Consider the following 23994-nt stretch of genomic DNA (forward strand, 5'->3'; position numbering starts at 1 on the left):
TCTTGATGTCTCCCTGCAGGACAGAGGTCAGCAAACTGTGTGGCCTCAGGGCCAGATCTGACCTGCTGCTTGTTTTTGTAAAGTTTGATTGGAACACAGATGTTGTAATTCATTTACATATCATCTGTGGCTGCTTTTGAGATACTTCGCCAGAGTTGAATAGTTGTTAACAGAGGCCATTTAGCCCACAAAACCTAAAATATTTACAGAACAAGTTTGCCAACCCCTGAAATAGGAAGTTGCATATATCCCATGACCTGGTATTTAAAACATTACATTAAAACATTTGATACATTTAGATTTTAAAGGTATTTGTGGGGTGTAAGAAGTATAAAATATTTATTTGGTTTTAGACCATTAAACATATGACAAGAAAATGTTTAAAATAATAATATATGTACACAAAGAAACATGAACTAAAATCTTACAGGACAATATAAAGAAACTATATGGAAAAGAGGAGACAGAAGTTAATGGATGATATTGGATATTCAATAAACAGTTAAAAGAATGAATGAGAGGAATCAGTTTTTCTGATGTACAGTATGTTCAGATGTGAAAACATTTGGTCATATTTAGCTGCTACTTTGTTTTTATTCTTATTCTTTCATCTGTGTATGTTCATCATTCCCAGAATAGATTCTTGTCAGTGCTCCCATGCGTGTGCTTCTGAGGTCTTCCTGTCCATCTTTCCTGAGATGACAAACACAGGTGAGACTAGAAGGTTAGAATTTATACAGCTTTACTGTTGACATCACAGACACACCAGATAGGATTATTCATTTGGTTCATATGCCAGAATGTATTTGAGGCTGCTAACAGTAAGAGATCTCAGACACAAGAGAAAAATAACTAAAGAATGCTTGAAGAACGAGCACCCAAACTGAAAGAGAAGAAAAACGGTGTTAAGGGGATAGAGGTGCTTTATATCAAGAAACCCAGGCTCTGTTCTTTGAACCAGAATATCAGCGATCACGACAAACAGCAAGGAAAAGAAAATATAAGCGTTCTGAAGCTGTTATTTCATGAGATGAAACATCCTATTTTATCAGGAGGTATTCCATCACATGATCTTTTTTACGGACGTGAACAGTATCTGCAGTTTTAAGAGAAGGCAGAGACGTTCTCTACCCACATGGATACAGCAACCACTAGCCACATGGGCTTTTGAGTGCTTGTAATGAGGGTAGTGTGAACAGAGGTGTCCCGCAAGTGTAAAACCTACATGGGATTTAAAAGACTTAATGTGGAAAAAATTTAATTAATGATTCTTATATTGAATTTAGATGTATTGGTTTAGATAGAACCATATTATTAAAATAAATTTCACCTCTTTTTACTTTTTTAATGTGGCCATCATAAAACACATAATTGCATGTGTGGCTTGCATTGTATTTCTGTGAGGCAGCACTATTCTGTAGGGTGATGTCTCATCTGATGTGAAAGTGTTAGGATTTGGTGACACATCCTTGACTTGTGAATGTCTTTCTGAAGGGACAGAATGGAATTTAGTATAGGCATGTAGCTTTCAGGTAATCTGTTAACTCAGAGATTGTACATCTACAGACCACTTGGCCTGCATACAGATCCTCCTGCCTTCGGAAAGTTTTTCTAAAATATTGATCAACATTTTAAAATAAGTTAAACTATTTCATGCTCGTGGAAAGATAATTTGTAGACTTTCATAAACTATACTTGGTTTAGTGATGGTAGCTCGACTTGGCTTCCAAATCTACAATTTATTTTGTTATTCTGCTAACAAATTAGAAAATATAAATTACAGTTGCAGATAATTGGAAGTGTTGGCAAATATCTGATGTCTCTGTCAGATGATTCTGGGTATTCCCACCAAATTCCCACCAAATGGACCCATAAATTTGAAGTCTTACTCACTGGTGACTACTTTTTTCCCCTTGTGTATTACATCCTGGTGCTGAAAGACTGTTTCATCCTGGAAGACAGTTCCAGTTGCTTATCTAATCTGTTCTTTGGTTGGATCGGTCCCTGAAAAATATGTCTTGAGGTTCTGTACCTTATTCACATTTGAATGATTTTTAAGTACACCATTGCTTTCTTTCTTTGTTGAGTGAAAACATTCATCTGTAGTTCAGAAACAAACCTTGTGTATAGTAATGTAGTTCACCTTTTATTTATAACTGTGAAAACCTGCAGTTACTTATGCATTGCTTCATTGTTTGCTAATTCCAGGACTATATTTATTACACAGTTATTAAGTACCTATTGACTTTAGACATGTTGAATTTGGTGCTAATGGGACTTCCAAGTATAAATATCCAACAGGCCCTTAGATGTCTCTAGAAGTGAAAAGAAATGTAGACTGTGTCAAATATATTTATTATATATTTGTACAGTCGTTTGTACAAGAAAAATTCAAATGTTTAGCTTCACTGATCTTCAAAGAGATGCAGATTAATACAGGAAGGAGATGCTTTTTAATATGCATTGAATTGTCTAATTGAAAAAATACTCAGTGCTGGCAAGATTGTGCCCCAACTAGGAGGCAGGTAGCCTATTCATAGAAATATAAATTGGTTTTGGTATTTTGGAAAAAAATACAGCTGCGCACGGTAAACATAAGGAATTGTGTATTATTCTTTGGTTTAATAACCTCACACTAGAAAATTTATCCCTAAAATGTGAGCCAGAAGACAAAAGAAAATCTCTTTGCAGAAGAGGGAAGGGAGCCCAGAGTTGCTGAATGGCTACTTGTGCTGAGTACTTTGCATCATCTCACTTAATCCCCACAGCAGCCCTATGAAGTGTCCCCACTTTACAGGCAAGGAAGCAAGGCTCAGACGGATTAGTAATTTGCCAGCATCATAAAACGTGTACATGGCAGAGTTCCCACTTACATTAGGCACGTGCCAAACTCAGACTGACCATGTAAGAATAGAAAAATAGTTAAATCCATTATTAAGTGCTGTGCAAGTATTGTAAGTGTCATCGCGTGGGAAAATGTAGGAAAATACAGAAAGAAACAGTATAAAACTGTAGATAAGCCAGTTATTAAAAATTTGTACATAGACTGAGTAGAATAATGACAAATGAAAAGTTTAATTTGGCAGAATTTGTTTAAATAAGTAGTATTGAGATTGCCATAATCTTTTTGATTTTTTAAAAATTGTTTTTTATGAAAAAGGTACAATCCAACGTATTTTGTATTTTCAAATGTGTTGTTCATCCCTCTACATTTTCTAAAAGGTACATGAGCTGTTATGTCTATGTGCATCCTCTATTTTGTCCTCATCACCTATCCTTTAACTCTTGGAAATGCCTCCATCGAGGTTCATCGCTAGCAAAAGCCCTACGTCCTTAAACCCTCCTGAAATTACTTTCATTTTGTTAAAACCCAAATCTGCATATGCCCTGAAAACACTGCTTCCTTGAAGGCCTCTCAGGTGGTAGCTCTATTTTTTTTTTTTTGCCCCAGAGTTGAGGGGATATAAGTGTCTCTATGGTCTTCATTGCTGCCCTGACCTTCACTGCTCCCTAAAAACTCAGCTGTAAATCTCTTGTCATCAGACAGCATCCCCTGCTCCCCCATTGTTGGTACATTCTCTACCAAGCCTAGGATTCCTCCCTCATTTCTCCATGGTTCTCACTCCTGGCTCACTGCCGTTCTCCCCAGCAGTGCTTCTCTCCTCACCCTTGGAGATTTCAGTGCTTACCTGTATGATTCATTTGATACCCCTGGCTTCTCAGTTTCTTTAGCTTCTCACCACCACAATGCTTACCTCCCATGGTCGCCCCCTCGACCGCAGCATCGCCAACAACTCCATCCCTCCGTGATCTCAGTCGTATACATACCACTCTCTGACCTCTCTCCTCTGCCTGGTTCTCGAGCTCACTCCTCCAGGGCACGGAAATCAAGTCCGTCAGAACCTGCCATCCGTTGATCCCATGATTATTTTCATCCTCTTCCCTCCCTCCCGAGATGTTGGGTCCAGCTCAAGCTCCGTGAACTCCCTTGCATACATCCTGCCTGCTTTGTCCCTCTTTCACGTCTCATACTCACTTGGCAATTGGCTGAATCCAAATCTCTACCTGCTTCACGCCAGCCCCCGGGCGTCATACATTGGCTAGAGGAAAACACACAACTAGAGTGTTTGGTTTCATTTTCAGATGCTGACCATTAACCTCAAGTGGGAACTTAGGGCTGCCCACCAGACATATTATGGTATTCATTTTCACTGGATTTTTTTTTTTTGCGGTACGTGGACCTCTCACTGTTGTGGCTTCTCCCGTTGCGGAGCACAGGCTCCGGACACGCAGGCTCAGCGGCCATGGCTCACGGGCCCAGCCACTCCGCGGCATGTGGGATCTTGCCGGACCGGGGCAGGAACCCGTGTCCCCTGCATCGGCAGGCGGACTCTCAACCACTGCGCCACCAGGGAAGTCCTCCCCAGACTTTTTACAATCTTCTCCTCTTTCCTTAACCTCCAACACCTCCTCTCTCAACTTTATTCTCAACTGATGCCTTCCTTCCCACTTTTGCTGGAAATATTGAAGCAATAAGAGGGAGCTTCCCCCAGGTCCCACTGAACCTGCCACAGATGGACTCCTGTTGAAGGCCAGCTCCTCCACTCTGGTGTCCCCCCATGTCCTCAAGGATGTGCTCCAGCAATCTTGCTCATCATCTGTGCGTCATTCCCATCAGCATCAAACATGCTGGCACTTCTCCCATCGTATTGAGGAAACAAAAACACTCTCTGGGCCCCATCCCACTTCCTCCCTTTAGCTACTACTCAGTGTCTCTTGTCCCCTCATCACAGAACTCCCCAAAACATCACCTGCTGTCCATTCTTGTTATTCCCAGCTCTCCTTTCTCAGGCTCTCAGGTTCAATCAAGCTTTGGCCCAGCTATTCCACTGCTCGTATCAAAATCCCCAGTTAAACACAAGCTGCTAAATCCAGCAGTTCTGTCTCGTTTCACAGTCCTGTACACAGCATTTGACGTCACTCCCGCTTCTTCTCCTTGAGGCACTCGAATCACCTGGCTTCTAGAATGTAGCACTCTGGATTTTTCTCTTATTTTCCTGGCCATTCCTTAGTCTCCCAGCGCTCAAACCTTGGACCTCTTCTCAGTCTACACTTGAGACCGTGGTTGTCATCATTAAAGTGTCATGGCTTTGGGCTTCCCTGGTGGCGCAGTGGTTGAGAGTCCGCCTGCCGATGCAGGGGACACGGGTTCGTGCCCCGGTCCGGGAGTATCCCACATGCCACGGAGCGGCTGGGCCCGTGAGCCGTGGCCGCTGAGCCTGCGCGTCCGGAGCCTGTGCTCCGCAATGGGAGAGGCCACAGCAGTGAGAGGCCCGCGTACCGCAAAAAAAAAAAAAAAATGTCATGGCTTTAAATATCATCCATGTTCCAGTGGCGCCCAGAGTTACTGTTTCCAGCCAGACCTTTCTCCTGACATCCACACTTATGTATCCATCTAAGAGCTTTCGGGATATCTCTTGTTTCTATGTCTAATAGACGTAACCTGTCCAGACTGAATTCCTGATCTTACCTCCTCATTCTTACCCCTCCAGACCTGCCCATCTCAGTTAGTGGCAGCTCTGTTCCTTAGCCGCTCAGGCCACATTCCTCACTGCTTCCAAACCCCGGCCGTCTCATACCTGGATGATTGCAGGGCCCTCCTAACTGGTGTCTGGGCTTCTACGCCTGGCACCTTTACAGCGTGTCCTCAACACGGCAACTAGAGTGATTCTTCTGTAACGTTGGTTAGATCGCCTCTTCTGCACTTAGACCCCCCCAGGTGGCTCCCCATCGCACTCAGATGAAGAACCACAGTTCTGCAAAGCTGTGGACAACCTAAACCACCTGTTATTTCTCTGACTTTCTTTCTCTTCCTTCTTAGCTTCTACTCACCCCACTCCAGCCACAGCATGCCAAAGACGCACCAACCCATCCGCCTGAGGGTTTCTGTGTAGACTGTTGCGTGTGCTTAGAGCTCTAAGAACTCACTGCCCAGCTACATCAAAGTCACTGTCTCAGCCACGCCTACTCTGGCCACCCTGCGCTCTCCAACCCCCTCACCCTATTTTTAATGGTACTTCTCACCTTCTGTCTCCCACTTCAGTGTAAGCTTCAAAAGGACAGAGATTTTTATCTGGTCTCTTGATTGATTTATCTCCAGCATCTAGAATAATGCCTCCACCTAGTAGATGCTTTAAAGAAAATGTGTTGAAAGTATGGAAGTTTCCCTGTTTCTGCCTGATGCCCCGTGGACGCATGCAGAGAGATCTGCCTCATAATAGCTTTTCATTCCTTTTCAAGTTTCTCAAGTGTTATATTGTAAACAGTGTTCAGAAAATGACCACTAAGAAACATGGCGTCATGGACTTGACTGTATATGGTCTTTTATTCTAAACCGAAAGCAGCTCCTCTAGAATGTGGCAGCAGTATCACAAATACCAAAAACGTCCAAGCAGCATAATAGAGCCTTGACATTTTTAGGAATATGTTCAGAGTTCTTCAGAAATCCCCCAAATTATGGATACTTTCATAGTATATTCTACTCTCATGAATTTCACACATGGTAGTAAAAAGGAAAGATGGAAGCTACGTGCTGCTCCAGATGCCGAGTGGCTCACTCACTGCAAGGGGGCTCCTCCCAGCACCCGCCCCAGACCCCTTGGTCTCAAGCCCCACGCGTGTGCCGCAGCAGCCAAGCTATAGAATTGCAAATTATAGCAGCTCCTGAGCCCTCAGCATCGCCTACGTATTGTTGAAACCAAGGATATCTGTGAAAGCTAAGGGTCCACGTATTATTTTATTCCATTGCACATTTTTAAAAAAATCAGTTCCCCCAGGCCTCTCAGACTTGGTTTTAGAATATAATGTATGGGGGGGGGGCATTATTACAACTAAACGGCAATGTGACTTATGGTTACAAACAACATGAGCAACCATGTATATAACACATTAAGTTTTCAATGTCGAGTTTACATTACAAGTAAGCATCTATCAAATTTGTTATTGATCCTCTGGTAATAAACTCTGAAAGTAAGCAAAAAAAGAAAAAATGTGTTCGCTTTCATTTTTAAGCTGATTTTTAAATAAATATCCTAGTTCAAGAAAACCTTTTGCCACGGTAACTTTTTCTTTTTTTAAATGATAATGCTCAGAAAGCCTTTGACAGAGAAGAGTTGGGAGTAAGGAAGGGGGATGCTGTCACCACGGTGACAGCTGTCCAGCGTAAACATCTCATATCTCTTCCGTTTATCACGTATTTCAGGGCAATTCAAGCTGCTGGAACAAGACCGAGATATAAAGGAGCCAGTGCAATATTTCAACAGTGTGGAGGAGGTGGCTAAAGCATTTCCTGAACGCGTGTACGTCATGGAGGAAATAACATTCAACGTGAAGGTAGTTCTGAAAGAACCAAAGATTTATCCTCACTAAGATAATTTAGCTTTCAGGTTGTTGTGTACACAGTAAGTGCTCATCTGTGCCTCTTAGGAGGTTCCGTCTTCCGAATGAGTTGGTGTCAATGGCCAAAACTGGTCTCATAAGAACTGTGCTGTAGCTGAGCTGACCCCCACCCCAAAGGTTACTACACTTAGTTAGCATTATCTTTGGCTAGAATAACTGTTAAGGCAGATCAAAGGTTATTTTCCTTTTTTAACATTTGGACTTTATTCCCTAAGATGTAACCATTTTTTGGCCGCATCTTCTGTGAGGCTAGATGCTCTACTTGGAAGAGCAAGCAAAAGGCACATGGTGAATCTAATACCAAACACTTATTGAGAGAAAGAGGGACTTCCAGAGCATGCCCTGACATCAGCATGTATTCATTCTGTCTATATCAGTCTACAAAGGAGGGAAAATTGATGTATCGAATGTTGCCCAATAGGTACTTATTGATCCTTGTTTGTCAGAGGAAAGCTGAATACTGTTTACTGTGCTGTGTTGGTTTTGCATTCTTAAAGGGACAGTTCTGTCCCCTCCTACACAGTGAGCGAGCTCCTTGACGAGAGTCTGGTTAGAAGAGGGACTAACCAGAGAAGCGATGCCACCAACCAGGTCCAGCCTTGTTTCAGCCTGCAAACCCACTGCACTTTCTTCAGCCACGTCCACGATTACACTGACTCATTTGAGAAAGTGTTCACATTGAAAGGATTTTCTGTTTAACCTCATTTCAGCAGGAAGTCCAACTGAGTCACTGTTCTCTGAATATTTCAAGATTTAGGGAGCAGATGCCGGATTCTTGGAAATCCACTCTATGTGAAAAACAGACTACATGGTATCTTGGCCCAAGAACGCAAGTGTCTTTACAGGTGGGTCACTCCACCCACACTCCCAGGAAGCGGGGAGATGCCCAAGACAGCTTCCTTAGTGGAGAAGTGGCCCATTGAATTAGCTAAGTCATTCTTTCCCCCAGTTCTAAAACACAGCTGCCATAATCTGCTTCCTTTAGTTTTATTATTAAAATGATGTTGTATTTAGTAAAGTTCTTTACTCACCAAATTATGCTTATGTTCAGAGTATTTACAATTTTTAACTCCTTCAGTGGCCCGGGCTGTGAGTCCTTAAGACAGCTTCTGTTGGTTTACATTGAAGATTTGTGAGAAAGTGTTCATTTTTAAACTTTCCAAGGTTCATTGGCCAGAAGTTAATCAAATCCTATTTCATTAGTGTCTTGATTTGATTTAAATCTCTCCTTAAAACTTACATTTAGAATTAACTAAATGAAAAAAATTTTGTTTAGAAAGCAAAGTTAATACTGCAAAACTCTCTTCTGATACATTTCGTTTGCTGATAAATGATGAGGAATCTAGCATAAAATTTTTTTATGATTTTTTTAAATGTCCTCAAGTATTAAAATCTAATATTCAGTCTTTGGTGGCATATTGTTTACATGAAAGATTTTTAAAAGATGCCTCTAAGAGCTGTTTGTGAATTTGTATTGAACCAGCAATGAATGAAAAAATAATACTGAAACTAATACATTTTGATAGGGGTTTTTTTCCCCACAGAATACCATGATTGGCTATATTGATTCAAATGTATATAATAGAGATATCATTTAAAAGTTTAGCACAACAGTGTGAATGTACTTAACACTACTGACCTGTGTACTTAAAAACGGTTAAGATGGTAAATTTCATGTTATGTATATTTTACCACAATTTTTTTAAAAAGCAAAAAAAAAAAAAGTCAGTTGGACTCCCCACTGAAATGAGGCCGAACAGAAAATCCTTTCAATCTGAACACTTTTTAAAATATGTCAGTGTAATTGTGGCTATTACAGATAAGTGTATGGGGTAGAAGCTTATAGCATCCGTAGAGCTGGTTGGATTTGGGTTGAGTTCTGTGCTATGCATACATAAATATTTAATACCTCTAGTCTATCACTCATAAAGTTGTAAGAGGTCATTACTTAAGTCGTCTTTCAATGCTATTCCAAGAAGACGCGATAAAGGAACCTCAAGAAATTTACAGAGATATACACAAAAGTCTGTGTGCTTAGTGAGTAAACACCCACGTAAATAAATAAACCGAGGAGATTTGGGGGAAGGATGCCTGGATACTGCCTGGATTTTAAAAGAAAATGTTGGATGCCATGGTCTTCTTTAAAAATTGATTCTAATGTATACACGAACATATATGTAGAGCTTAATGTGAGACCTAATTGGGGGCAAGGAAGTGCTATGCTTGGTTATTACTTCTCCTGGAGAGGGAGAGAAAAAATGAAAAACAGTACAACCTATTCATAACTATAGCTATTACAAACATTATTAAATATAATGTAATATGAAATATTATATAAATATAGCTATTATCCAGCAAGCAATTTTTTACAAGATAGGAGAATTCAAACCTCCTTGGAAAATTCAGCCTCTTCTCTCTGCTTCAGATACAGTGTAAATTAGACCAAGAGGCTAAACAACTATAGAAATGACTAACAGTTAAGAATTGACAGCTAACTGGCGTCATGATCGTCAAAAGGCACAATTATTATTTGAAATAAAGAAATATATTTTTATGCACATATATTCATATATAGTTACAAGTGCAAATTGAAATGAAGCATGATAAGAATACAGAGTAAAACAAAAGTATTGAAAGAATAAGAACTAGTTTTGTTATTTTCAAGACTATAGCAAACTTTTATCTAAAATTTAACAGATAGTATTAGTACTATTTACATATTTATTTCAAAATAATGTATTCCTTTTATCTTAAAGAAAATATGTCTTTAAAAGATGACTTGATGTGTTTAAAAATGATCTGCCCAATTGTCCCATCATTGATTAACTGTGTGAAATGAGTTAATATATGTTAAACGTTTAATTCTTTAAGCAGCAAATATATTTTGAGCCCCTACTACATGGCCCACCCTGTCCTAGGCACTGGGGGTAAATATTGAATAAGTAAATCCTTGCCTGCTTGGAGATTACATTCTATTGGGGAGGCAGGGAATAAATAAGCAAATAAAAACACTACCTCCAAATAAAGCAATAGAGAAGACATTTGGATATACAAGTCCGGAGCTTGGGGCAGGGTCTGGCTTGGGGTGTAATATATATTTGGGGCTTATCAGCTCCTAGGTGGCATTTGAAGTCATGGGGCTAGCTGAGTTCACCTACATCTCAACCAAGGGTGCTTCTCCCCACCCCCCAGGGACATTTGACAATGTTTGGATACAATTTTGATTGTCACAGCTTGGGGAAGGGGTGGGTGCTACTGGTGTCTAGTGAACAGAGGACAGAGATGCTGATAAACATCCTACAGTGCCCAGGACAGCCCCCCAACAAAGCATTATCCAGCAAAAACGTCCAGAGTGCCAAGGTTGAGAAACCCTAACCTAGAGTCTAGATTAAGACAGGAGATCTGAGGACTGAGCCCTGGAGCATTCCAGCACTGGGGTCTAGAGGAGGCAGAAAGGAGTAGCAGATAGAAAGACGGCAGAGCATGTGGTATCCCTGCAGCCAAATGACAATAGCGTTTCAAAGAAGAATGGGCAATTGTGTCAAATGCTTAGTGATTGAGTTAGATAAGCACCGGGAACTAACCATTAAATTTAGCCTTTAGAAGCTTTGAGAGGAAGGAAATAATAATCAGCTCAGAGACCCAGAAAACAGTTAACCAGGGAGGTATAGTAGGGTGGTCCCACGGTTTTGTCAAAGTAAATTTCAAGTGAGATTACTCGGCACTAACCCTTTTTTCTTCCAGCCATCTTCAGCTGGAGAGTTGGGTATATAGTCAGAGTTGGGTTCTACCAGGCAGTGTAACAGAGATGAGCAAAGGCACAGATGAAGTGCCCTGGAGTGGCAGGTAGCAATGAGCCATGAATACAAGACGTGTAACCCCAATGAAAATTGGAGATCCTGACAGGGTTAAGGAACTTTTGATGTGGATTTGTTTAAGGAAGTGATGTGCAAAATAGGAGAGTGGTAGGGCGTCAAGTCCTTGAAATTAAACTTGAGGCAGTAATATAGGAAATGATAGGAGTAGCTGTTTTTCAAATCTAAATAGGCAACTGAGGTGGGAGGAACAGAAAATGGGAGACGAGAAGGTCAAGAAAATGAAAGAATATGTGGGCAGGTAACCTCTTGCTGATCATTTTGTCCATTTCCTCCAATCCCTCCTAAGCTGATGGCATTCGATGTTTTTACAGCAGTCACCCGCCTCATTCACCACTTTTTCCCTCTGTTAATAACATGCAGTTTTTGGTTTCCATGGTAAGAATTTTGTTTACCTGCTTTCCTACCTATTTGTTTTTAACTGTAATAGGCATTTTCTCAATTACCTCTTTTAGTTTTTTCATCAGCTGTCTCTGTTCTCATGTTTACTTTCAAAGTCAGAAGATGTCTTAGTTCTGAATTGGTCATTCCAACCGAAGGCTCAGTCCTCTCCCCTTTAATAAGAAAAATAGCTTCACCAACAGTTTTTCAGCCCGACTTCTTTCTTTAAACAAGTTGCCCGTTATCTAAAGAGCATGTCAGACTGTGTATCGTAGCTCAGGCTCTGGATTCAGAGTTGAGGTCAGACACCAGCTCCAGGCATTGACTGTGACCTTGGGCAGGTCACATGACCCCAGGTGTCTTCACCTCCAAAATGTACAAATCATAGATTTGTCATGAGAGTTAAATGAAGCAATGCATTCATGTGCTTTGCAAGTGTCTCATGTAGGGGCTGGCTAACTGCAATCTTGGGGGAAGGCACCTGTCTTGCAAATAAAGTTTTATTGGAACACAGCCATCCCCCTACACTTAGTGTTGTCTGTGGCTGCTTTCATGATACAACAACGGCACAGTCTGGTAGTTGCAAAAGAGACCATATGGCCCACAAGCCTGAAATTATTACTCCCTGGCCCTGTAAGAAGAGGTTTGCCAACCCCTGATTCAAAACATAAAATCCAACTAAATGAAGTTTCACATTTTAAAAAAATTTCCCAGCACAGATGATTTCACTTACTCTTTATTTAGTACTTTATACTCTGTGACTGAATATTAGAACAGAGTATTTATGTGTTGTTGTTTCAGAATACCCTTTCACCTCAGATACTTTTTTGGAGACTTATTATGCCAGTACCTAGTGAATTATTTTACATGTCTTCCAGCCTCTCAAACCCAGCCCAGTAATAATGAGAAATGTTCCCACACGTGTATTTTCTGCCATCAAACTAATGACTAACAAATTAAGCCTTGATGTAAGTCTGTCTTTCCTGTGACATTTGCAGAGAGAGCGGGAAGAAAGGGCAGCCTTGGATTTGGCACTGGGTAGCTTGCAGCTCTCCTAAAGTGGGGAGGAGGCTTCCTGCTTTCAGTGCCCTCAGGCACAAGCTTTCTACATTAAAATGACTGCTCCCCAGTCCTAGGGAGCCCAAATGCACTAATCTGGATGCTATAACGTTGCTATTTTCGTTCCAGTTAGTGAGGTCCAAGCTTTCAGCTGTTCCAGCATAGATTTCCCCGGAAGCAGAATAACAAGTTTGCATTGTCTCAGCTGGGGAAAGTGCCCCACTCAGGAACTGTGAGATTTGGGCCAAATGTGGAATGTAGTCGCCGCTTCAGCCCACACAGACCTCGTAAGAACCATTACCCTGTGGCTGGGTCAGAGCTCAGCTGACAGTCCTGTCACCTGCGAATCAGCTCCTGCTAACTGGGCTTGGCGCTGGCAGGGGTGGCAGTGCCTCACGGCAGAGCTGCTGGAGTGGAGCGCAAAGGATCTCAGGATCAACTTCTTTTAATAGGGAAAAAAAATCGTGTAAGATTCAGAGAACTTGAGTGATAGCTGAGCTTCTCAATACTGAAAAACGTGACCAAGAATAAAGTGACAAACTGTTATAAATAATCCAGCAGGACTAGGAAATTTATAGACTCTGAGTTTTGATAATCATCAGATGTTAGACCTGGAAAGGCCCTTACACATTGCTTTGTCCTACTCCTTCTTTTAATAAATAGGGAAACTAAGAAACAGATGTCAGCCAACTTCATTGATGCATACAAAACCACAAAACAACTTAGCTGCAAAGCCAGATCCCCTAATTCAATCCAGTCATCCTTCTACTCCCTCATATTCTGTCTGTGGATTTGAGATAAGGCCCGTGATTATGATCAGAAAATCCTTTCACATTGACACTATAGCTTGCACGGTAAATTCATTTTCTTTTTTTAAAAATCTAAATAAACATATTCAATAATTATTGCCTAGCCAGATCCTTTCGTCTTTCATATTTCTGAACTGCTTATGGTCTGACACACAGGATTTGGCAACTTTCTGAATGTTATATGTGCCGATTTTTAGATCTTACATCATTCCAGAGTATGTTGCCAATATTTCAGAAATAAAATCCTACAAGTTAACTTGATGTTTTCTATCAGCAGTGGTACAGTTTCTAATTAGATAGCACATGTCAAAATGAGCCCCTTCAAAAATGCTACTGTAACATATTAACCCAGAATTGTTTTAAAGTATTAACCAGTATTCACAGAGAAACAAGATGGGTTCTTGCATTGTTGCTTGAAGCAGTGGTAAAGACACAAGGAAGTAGCCAAAATGCATCATTGAATAAATAAGCAAGAGTTCTAAAGTTTAATATGTTTCCTGCAACTTGATGCTGAACTTTGGATTTTTTCCAAGGCTTCTAACTTACTGAGAATCAGCCAGCTTTTCCCCCAAGCCGTAGATTTGAGGCAATCTGTGTGCCTTTTATCTTAATATATTCATTCCCCTTTTTAAAGCTGCCATCTGAAAAAGTGCTGAAGAAATAAATATCTTCCCCCTCTGCCAGCCAGTTAGACTGTACTTTGTTTCCATACCTAAGATAGTTAACAAATTAAACATATGTCATGTTACTTCCTTGACTCATTTTAACAGAACACACTACAGACAAGGCCTTGGAGATACATTAATGGAAAGCATTTGGGCTGCTCTTGATTCTAACTCTTGTCATAATTATTTTACTCTCTGCCATCTTTCTCATCACGTTTGTCTTTTAAAAGGCAAAAACAGCGTATGACTAGACTTTATTCTGTGTGCATGGGCCATCCTGTATTCGTCCTGTAGAGTAATACAAAATAGTGGGACTGAGTTCTTTGGTTGTTTTGTTTTATTCTTATACTAAGAGTATAGTTGAGTCGCGGTGGTCACATCATTCCTAGTTTAAAATACCATTCCTGGGGCTTCCCTGGTGGCGCAGTGGTTGAGAGTCCGCCTGCCGATGCAGGGGACGCGGGTTCGTGCCCTGGTCCGGGAGGATCCCACATGCCGTGGAGCGGCTGGGCCTGTGAGCCGTGTCCGGAGCCTGTGCTCCTCAACGGGAGAGGCCACAACGGTGAGAGGCCCGCGTACCGAGAAAAAAAAAAAAAGAAAGAAAAATACCATTCCTGGTTTCTGTCTTGACCATTCAGAAAAGGAATCGTCATGCTGTAAGTTTATAATGATGTCACACAGGTGTTTTATTCCTCTGATTCTTCACAATGGATAAGGATCATTTGCTGTGGCATTTTCTACCTCTGTGGAGCCTTTAGAGCGTGAGTAGTTCTAGGTAACCAGCTTTTGGGGTAGCTGTGAATTTTAACAAAAATCCTGTCCAAAATGACTGTAATTTTCTTTCAGTTTCTTAAAATGTATTGTACTTTCTATCATCCGAAAGAGAAGTACTGGAACAAAATTTAAACTTATCCTCATCTCCTGTTGTGTATGACTTTTACTTTTATATGGGGAGACCCTACAACCCTGAGAATTATGTGCTCTGTGGTCTCATTTAAATTGTTTGTTTGTTGCCTCTTATGTTTGTTAGAATACCTGCTTTAACAGTCCGTATTTCCAGTGTTGATTTCCACTTCTATTCCGCTGTGGGCTGGAAACTGGTAACCAAGCTGGATAGAGTTTTAGTTAGATGGGAGTAAGTACCCTTAAGGTCCTTAAAGCCTTTTCCATAAGCCCTAATATCACATCTTTTTGCTTGCTCAGAGGCTTTAGTTCACTACCTTGTTCTTGGCTACATTTCAGAGAGATCAGAAATTACCTATCAGTACGCAACCTGAATTTTGTCAGATGTGAGAATGAATTTTAAAAATGAAGAGTGAATGAATTTAGAAGTAGCCGGTTTTTATTTGTATTTTCCAGTTTTTAAAAAATTCATCTTTTCCTTACCATGAGTCAGATGTCATTTATTTTCAAGAGTCATTCAGAATGATAAAATTGGATACAATGGTGAGGCTAATTATTTCAGTGTTTGAAGACAGCCCCAGTGCTCTTTTCGTCATCTGAGGTTTCAAGACCTCTGAAAAACTACCAGTTGGCAAGCCCTCGGCTGCACCGTCACAAATTAAATCATGGCCGTTGTACTTGTCATCCTTGCCCTATTTCCTGTTTAAAAAAATAAAACACTCAGGATTGACATTGTCTTAACTCTTCATGCCCTTTCTTTCTCATTTTCTGCCATTTTCCCAAAAGAAAGAGTTACAAAAATCGAAGTTTGGGGGGAAATGAGCTAATATTAATCAAATATTGTCTAGTTAACCAAATATCAATCAGATCAATCCTGATTTTTTTTTTCAGGTGTTGAGATTTTAACCTCTGTTACGTGTTTCATCTTTAAAACAACTATTCTTAGGGAACAGGTTGCCAGTCACCAGGGACAGAGAGAAACAGAAGAGGTAGGGAGAGAGAGTATGTGTATGTGTGTAAAATTTTATGTCAGTGTTTTCAAATGTTGCTTGACCTTGGGGTATTAATTCTGAATGGTATTATGAACAGTAAAACCCTGGTAGTTTCCTGGATTAGACCTATTAGAGTTGTTTAGATAACACACTTTGAATGACTTCCTCTCAGGAAATATTGAAACTGGAAATGTTAACCAGGCACGCATACCCAAGCACTTAGACAGAATGCATTTTCTTTTGCTATTAAAAAATGTTTAAAGGAAAGAAATTATGCAAATAAATCACATCTGTAGAAACCAGAGGAGACTGTTTGGCTCAACTGTCAAAGGAAGAACACTTACTTATGAGCTTCTTCCTCTGTCACTGACAGTGACCGCGAGATTGGTCGGTACATTAGTCTCCTAATATATGCAGAGCTAATTGTCAGCGTGAATGGTGACATCACAGTTGGAAGCATGGAACCACAGATGGTACGCACATATGTTATGCATTTTTATGTATGGGAGTAGGAGTAACTTCCTTTAGAAGTACAGACATACACAAAAACGTAGACAAAACTGTTGAGTGTGCCCAGAGAGTGACATTTACTGAAGATAATTTAGATCTGTTTAATCTGTGTGAATCGTGTCTCACAAACTATGTGGACATTCTCTTTCAGATCATTTGGTGTGCAGTACTCACTAGACCTATAATTTCTTCATTCTGGAAGGTGTATGTTTATAAAAGTAAATAAGGAAAAATAGAATAAGTACCAATTGAAAGAAGCTAGAAAGAGACATTTCTTCTTGTTATTCCTTCATGTTTGAGAAGCACTGTTGGCTCCCTGTATGTTCACTGGAAACAGTTTGTTGTATGAGTGAACATGTGTGTGTTTCCTCAAATCTCATGAGAACCCTTTCTCAACATCCTTGTCTCCATTCTGATCCAAATGGATGAACTGCCAACTTTTTTTATAAAGTTCCAATTAAAAGGAAGTATAGCAATGCATCTGAGCGTTTTGGAGACCAGTTTATCCTAAAACAGTATATTCTGAATCATTTCAACATGTTCACTTCCTTTGAGATACAACTGTAATGATATTTCAGTCCCTATTCTGACATTAAGTTTTATTCTGGGATAACACATTCAATAAAAACTTGAGCAATTCTTTAGTACAGAAGGAAGGATAATGCTTAAAGGTAGCAGTTTGGGCTTGAAAACAGTAGTGCATGAAAATAGAAAATAACGTGAAAATACAGAGATGTGAAAGGTTAATGTGAAGCAGAATTATAAGAATTAAAACATTTTAAGAATTACTGTTAATAAAAGTAATAATAATGGTCTCCCCTTATTGGGGGCTTACCACTGTGGGAAGTTGTTTACCTACATTGGTTAAGCTTGAGAAGTAGCTGATGGTGTTCTCATTTTACAGATGAGGAAACTGAGGCTCAAAAAGGTAAAACACTTCATCTGAGGTCACCTAATAGTAAACAGGATTCAAACTCAGCTTGTAGTTTAGTTATTAGTATTGTACCCTTAATAGTATTGTACCAATTAATTTCCAAAGAACATGGTTCCTTTTATTCATCTATACCAGGGGTCAGCAACCTTTTTCTGTAAAGGCGCACAAAGAGTAACTAGGTTAGAGTTTGCAGGCCATACAGTCCCTGTTGCAGCTACTCAACATTGCCAGTGGAGAGTGAAAGCAGCCACAGACCGTGCAGAAACAAATGGGTGTGGCAGTGTCCTAATAAAACTTTATTTACAAAGTCATGTGGTGGGCCAGAGTTGGACTGTGGGCAGTAGTTTGCTGACCTCTGATCTGTGTTATTATAAGCTTAACTAGTTGCCAGCTGGAAGTAAAAGGGATAAACCAAAAATTAAAATTAATAGCCAGTGAATCTTCATAAGGACCCTTGGTGACCAAAGTCAGGAGAATAAAATAACTGAAACGTTGAAGCTACAGGTCCTGTAGGAAAAGACAGTCAGCTTTCATACGTGCCAAGTACTGTCATGTATAAATGATATATTAGCTTCAAAGAAAACCCTCTTCTATATTCTTCAAAACTGTCAAGGTCATAAAAAACAAGGCAAGATAAAGAAACTCACAGAACAGAGGACTAGATGCAATGTGGTATCCTGGTTTGGTCCAGGAACAGAAAAAGGACATTCATGGAAGAATTTAGTGCAATCCAAATAAAGCTTATAATGTAGTTAATAGATTGTACCAATGTTCATTTCTTAGCTTTGATAACATGCCATGGTTTTGTAAGATGTTAACAGGAGAAGCTAGGTGAAGGGTATACAGGAACGCTCTGTACTGCCTTTGCAACTTTTCTACAAATCTGAAATTATTCCAAATAAAAAGTTAAATTTAATTTATTTATTATTAATTAATTGATTTAAATTCCTAAACTAACTCTAATATAGAAGTCCAGGTGAATGCTGAATCTGAAAATAAACACAGCTAAGTTGAGGTCTTGTTAAAAAATAATAATAATAACACTTATCTGAGTCCACTTAAATGGATTTTAAACCTTAGGAGCCTGAACTGCTGTTAAAACAATATTGTGCTGCCATTTATGTACTGATAATGCCTCCTTCAGAGGGATTCCCTTCACTCCAGAGACAACAGAACTGTTTGTTTTATATAGCACTAATGTTGATCGACAAACTCCTTTTCCCAAAAGTTAAAATTATATAGAGATGACCCAGAATGGGTAAGAAATTATTTACAAGGATTCTTACTACCTAGTTTTCTAAAGACATAATGATTCCTACTCAGTAAGCAATATGAACAATGTCAGTCACTTGACCCAAGATGCTTTTTTATTAACATAAAAGAAAAAATCCATCTCAGGCTTAATGTAAGCCTGATACTAAAATGTGATAAAGATAACATAATAATAAAACTGTAGACTAATCTCACCTGTGACTAAGATACCTCAATCATAGATCAAATGCTATCAAGGAGAATCATGCAGTATATTTTTTAAGTGCAACATGATCACGTCGAGATTTTTTCGGGCATGTAGTGTTGTTTTACTATTTGGGAATCTATTAAAATATAAAATACATCAAAATGAAAAATAAACATATGACTGTCTTATTGGATACAGAAACAGCATTTGGTAAAAAAAAATTAATTTAATTGTAGAAACTTTTAGAAAACTAGAATTGGAAAGACACATCACTAATAAGATTTTTTTAAATATCCATTTCAAACCAACAAATTTCTCATAGTTGATATTAAAACACAGATGATATTCACATTAAAATGTGAAACAACACTCTTGCCACCACCACTCTGTTGTGGGGAGAAAGGATGAAAACTTTAAAAATGAAAACAAATTTTTCGACTGCATAAGATATAATTACCTAGGAATCCCAAGAGAATCAACTGGGAAGAACTATTACAATAAGATTACTGGACACACAGAATAGCAGCAAAGTATATTCAACAAGACAGTAAACAGTAATGTTCAGGTATTGATAACAAAGGCAAATTTAAATACTAATAAGGGAAATAAAAGATATGAATACATGGTGAGAGTTTTCATGTGCCTATTTGGAAATACTAATATAATGATGTTAGTTCTTGTCAAAACACCATGTAGATGTACTTCCAGTAAAATTACCAATGCAAACCATGGGCAGGATGATTCTAAAGTTCATCTGGAAAAATAGGCAAAAATATCTAAAATTTCCTATTGCCATGTTTTCTTTTAAGTTTTTATTTTTAAATAATTTCAATCTTAAAGAATTATTGCAAGAATAATATAAGATCTCCCTAACCACTTTAGATTCACCAACTGTTAACATTTTGCACATTTGTTTTATCATCCTCTACTCCTGCATGTGCATATACATACATATGTATGTTATGTTTTTCTGAACCATTCAAGAGTGAATTGCCTACATTATGCCCTTTGCCCCTTAATAGTGTATATTTCCTAAGCATAAGGATATTTTCTTATGTAACCACGGTACGTTGATAACAATACTTTTATTTACAGTCTGTGTTCTAACTTTGCCAAGTGTCCCAGTGTCGTACTTTATAGTATTTTTGTTTCTTCCAGTACAGAATCCATTCCAGAATCACGTATGGCATTTACTTTTCATTTCTCTTTATTTCACTTTAATCTGGAACAGTTCTTCAACCTTTCTTTGTCTTTCATCACATGGATGTTTTTCAAGAATACACACCAGATATTTTATAGAATATTTCTCAGTTTGGGTTTTTCTGATATTTCCTCATGATTAGATTCTAGTAATGAATGCGTTTTTAAGGTGGAATGTTATGTGATTGAGGTCCTGAACTTCTCAGGGAATCATATCCAGAGGTACGTGATGTGAACATGCTTCTCTTTGGTAATATTAAGTTTTATCACTTGGTCAAGATGTGTCCAGTTTCTACCCTCTACAATTACTTTTCCTCCCCTGGTAATTAATTAGCTTCTGGGGATGACATTTTAAGACCTTGCACATTATCTATTACCTTAATCGAACTTCTATAAATTCAGTATTAATGATTCTAGTGTATAATCTTTACTGTAATAGATACAAAATTATGATTTTTTCCAATTCCACCACTTCTTTACATTTGTCAGCTTTTCCCCCATTCATTTTTTTCATTCATTCATCTTTTTGTTAACAATATGGACTTAGACGTTCCTGTTTTATTCAATAGATTATAACTCATTACAGTCTTCATTTACTGTGGTACTCAAACTGTCCCAGATTTAGCCAGCGGGCGCTAGTTCAGGCTGGCTCCTGTGTCTTTTTGACATGATCCCATCATCTTATGAGCACTTTCTGGCACAACAGAATGTTCCAAGCTAATCTTGTATCTTTCCTGCCCTAGCCCTGGAATCAGTCATTTGTCCCAGGAGCCCTAGTTCCTTTTAATGGGGAATGAGTTGGGCACTAAGTATACTTGGCGATAGTTGGAATCTTTGCTTCTAGTCCCTTGGAAAGAACAAAGCTAAGTAGTATGTGTGTGTGTGGTTTCTTCAATTATGAGTTGGTACTAATACGTCCAATTCCAATCCAACCCTGTGGAGTTCTTGCTTGCTTTTCCCAATTCCATACTTCCGTCTCCCCTGCCACGGTGAAAACTCTGGCTCCCAAAATATCGACACATTTACTCATTTGTTCAGTCCTACAATACACATAGAGTTGTTTGAGAATCACTCTACCCCTATACAAAACAAATCTACTAAAAAGAACACAATCTTGGTTGGTCTTTTCTTTTCCTTACTTGTAGTATATAGTCAGTGTTCCAAAGTTACTTGGATTATTTCTCTGTCCCCAGGGCTGTTAGTTTATTCATTTGAAATACAGTTGGGTTCATCTGTTTCCATTTGCATTCAGCTTTTTTTTTTAATTTATTGTTAACTTTTATTGTACTTTTTGAATATATAGGCCATTAGCCTACTTCCTAAAAGACAAAACTCTATAGCAAGGTTTACTCACAGAGGTGTCACTCTCCCCCATGTCCCTTCCTCCCTCCCCTCCCTCCTGTAAGTGACCAATTTCATTGTTTTCTGGTTTATTTTTCTTGTGTTCCTTAAAAAAAAAATAAGCAGAAATACACACACACACACACACACACACACACACACACACACTTTTTCTTCTTTCTTAAACAAAAAGGCAATATACCATATAAATTTTCACGTGCTTTGCTTTTTTTTTAACTTAGTATATCCTGGAATTTATTTCATACCAATTCACTGAACTAACAGTACTCATTCATTTTCACATAATATCATTTCGTGTGTGTACCATAGTTTATTCAATCAATTGTCAATGTTTGGGCATTGAAATAGGTTCCAGTATTTTACAAATACAAATGATGCTACAACGAATAACCTTGTACATGGGTATTTTCATACGGTTGGAGAAATGTCTTCAGGGTAAATTCCTAAAAGTAGCATTGCTGGGTGGAGGGATAAATGCATGAATAGATTGGTTAGGTATTGCCAAATTCCTGGCCACCAGGCTTGTACTATTTGCATTTCCACCAGCTATGAACAAGAGTGCCTGTTTCCCCATAGCTTTACCAACTGAGGGCAGTGTCTAGCTTTTGAATATTTATCAGTGTTCTAGGTGAGAAATGGTATCTCAGTGGAATTATAGTTTACCTTTCTGTTTAGTATAAGAAAAGTTGAACATCTTTTCATAGATGTATCTTTTTAGTAGATTGATTATTCATGGCTTTTCTGTTTTTCTGGAGGTTTTGGGGTCTTTTTTAAAAACTGCTTATGTATTAGGGATGTTGGCTCTTTTTCTGTCATATACACTGGAAATATTTTCTGTCAGTCTGTTATTTGACTTTTGACTTTGCTTCTCTTGTTTATTTCCATCTAAAAACTTTGAGTCAGAATAACCACAAGTGAGGGCTTTTGTCATCAGATCTCAAAATGTATGACAAAGATACAGGAATTAAAACAGTATTGTTATGATAGGAAAATAGGCAGAAAGGTCATAGGGTAAAATGGCCCCTAAATAAATGCTAATATATGTATACATTTGAGTGTATGTGTTTTATAAATTTAATATATAATAAAAGTGGCACTTCAGATCAGTGATGAAAGGGATGGTTATTTGGAAATGTACTGGACACTCAGTTAACTATTTAAAAAACTGAAGTCAGATCCCTACCTTAAATAATCCACCAAAAAAATTAAATAAGTTAAATATTTAATAAATGAAACCATCAAAATGCTGGAAAAAAATATTGGTTAATGATATCAACATTTCTCAACCTGAGCACCAGTGAAAATTGGACTGGATAAATCTTTGCTGTAGGACCGTCCTGTGCCTTGTAGCATGTTTACCACCATTCTTTGTACCCACTAGGTGTAAGCACCCTCCCAGTCATGGCCATCAAAAATGTCTGAAGACACTGTCAAATGTCCCCTGGGGGGGGGGGCAAAACCACTCCTAGATCAGAACCTTGATCTATATCTTCTCAACAAGTAGACACATAACACCCAAGAATGAAATCACAAAGGAAATGTTTGAAAATGCTGCATAGAAAAAAACTTTAATACTTAAAGAAGGCATAAAATTGAAATTCAAGCAACATATTGGAAAATGTATAGTATAAATGACATTCACATTGCATAAATAGTAATCGATAAGATAGCCATCACAACAGAAAAATGGGTGAGGGACACAAGTAGACAATTCACAGAGGAAAAACTCTAAATAGCTTGATAAATAAATACCAAAAAATATTCACAATACTAATATTCAAGCATATTCAACATAAGACATAAATAAATGCAGGACACATGCTTTACTTTTAATATTGGTAAACATTAAATTTATTCAGCATGGGTATGGGGAAACATAACTTCATAGAGTAGAAATATGTCTATGTATAACATTGATGAAGTACAATGGGTAACACATATTAGACCTTTCACATGTATACACAGCTTTGTCCATGCAATTCTACTTCTGAGACTTTATCCTAAGGAAATAATTGAAGTGTAAAAAAGTTTGCTGCAGTACTATTTATACTTGCTAAAAATTGGGAAATCCCATCTGTCTAACAGTAAGGAATTGGTCAAATGAATTAAGGCATATCCATATATAATGGAATATGTTAGGTTAGTATTACAATTGATGGAGTATATGCACAGGAAAATGGATAAATTACAGTGAGAAGCAGAGCAATAAAACTGTATGTGTATTTATATATCTCTGAGATAGACTGATACACTCATTTCTTTTTTTTTATTTCATTCTTTTTAATTGCTGAGTAGTATTCCAATGTATATATGTACCACATCTTCTTTATCTGTTCATCTGTCAATGGACATTTAAGTTGCTTCCGTGTCTTGGCTATTGTAAACAG

At 38.6% G+C, this 23994-nt stretch overlaps 1 protein-coding gene across 5 annotated transcripts in view; it reads left to right on the forward strand.

The window, feature by feature from the left end:
* GAREM1 (GRB2 associated regulator of MAPK1 subtype 1) overlaps positions 1–23994 on the forward strand; it is a 208884-nt gene that overhangs the window by 143901 nt on the left and 40989 nt on the right. For 4 of the 5 annotated variants that reach the window (XM_033435234.2, XM_012534444.3, XM_004273712.3 and 1 more), the window contains one exon: positions 7262–7392. In XM_033435234.2, coding sequence (XP_033291125.1) covers positions 7262–7392 — 131 coding nt within the window. Of the gene's footprint in view, positions 1–634; positions 712–7261; positions 7393–23994 lie in introns of all 5 variants that reach the window. The other variant, XM_033435233.2, reaches the window with a different exon arrangement.

Source organism: Orcinus orca, chromosome 15, assembly GCF_937001465.1.
Source record: "Orcinus orca chromosome 15, mOrcOrc1.1, whole genome shotgun sequence".
Lineage (NCBI taxonomy): Eukaryota > Metazoa > Chordata > Mammalia > Artiodactyla > Delphinidae > Orcinus > Orcinus orca.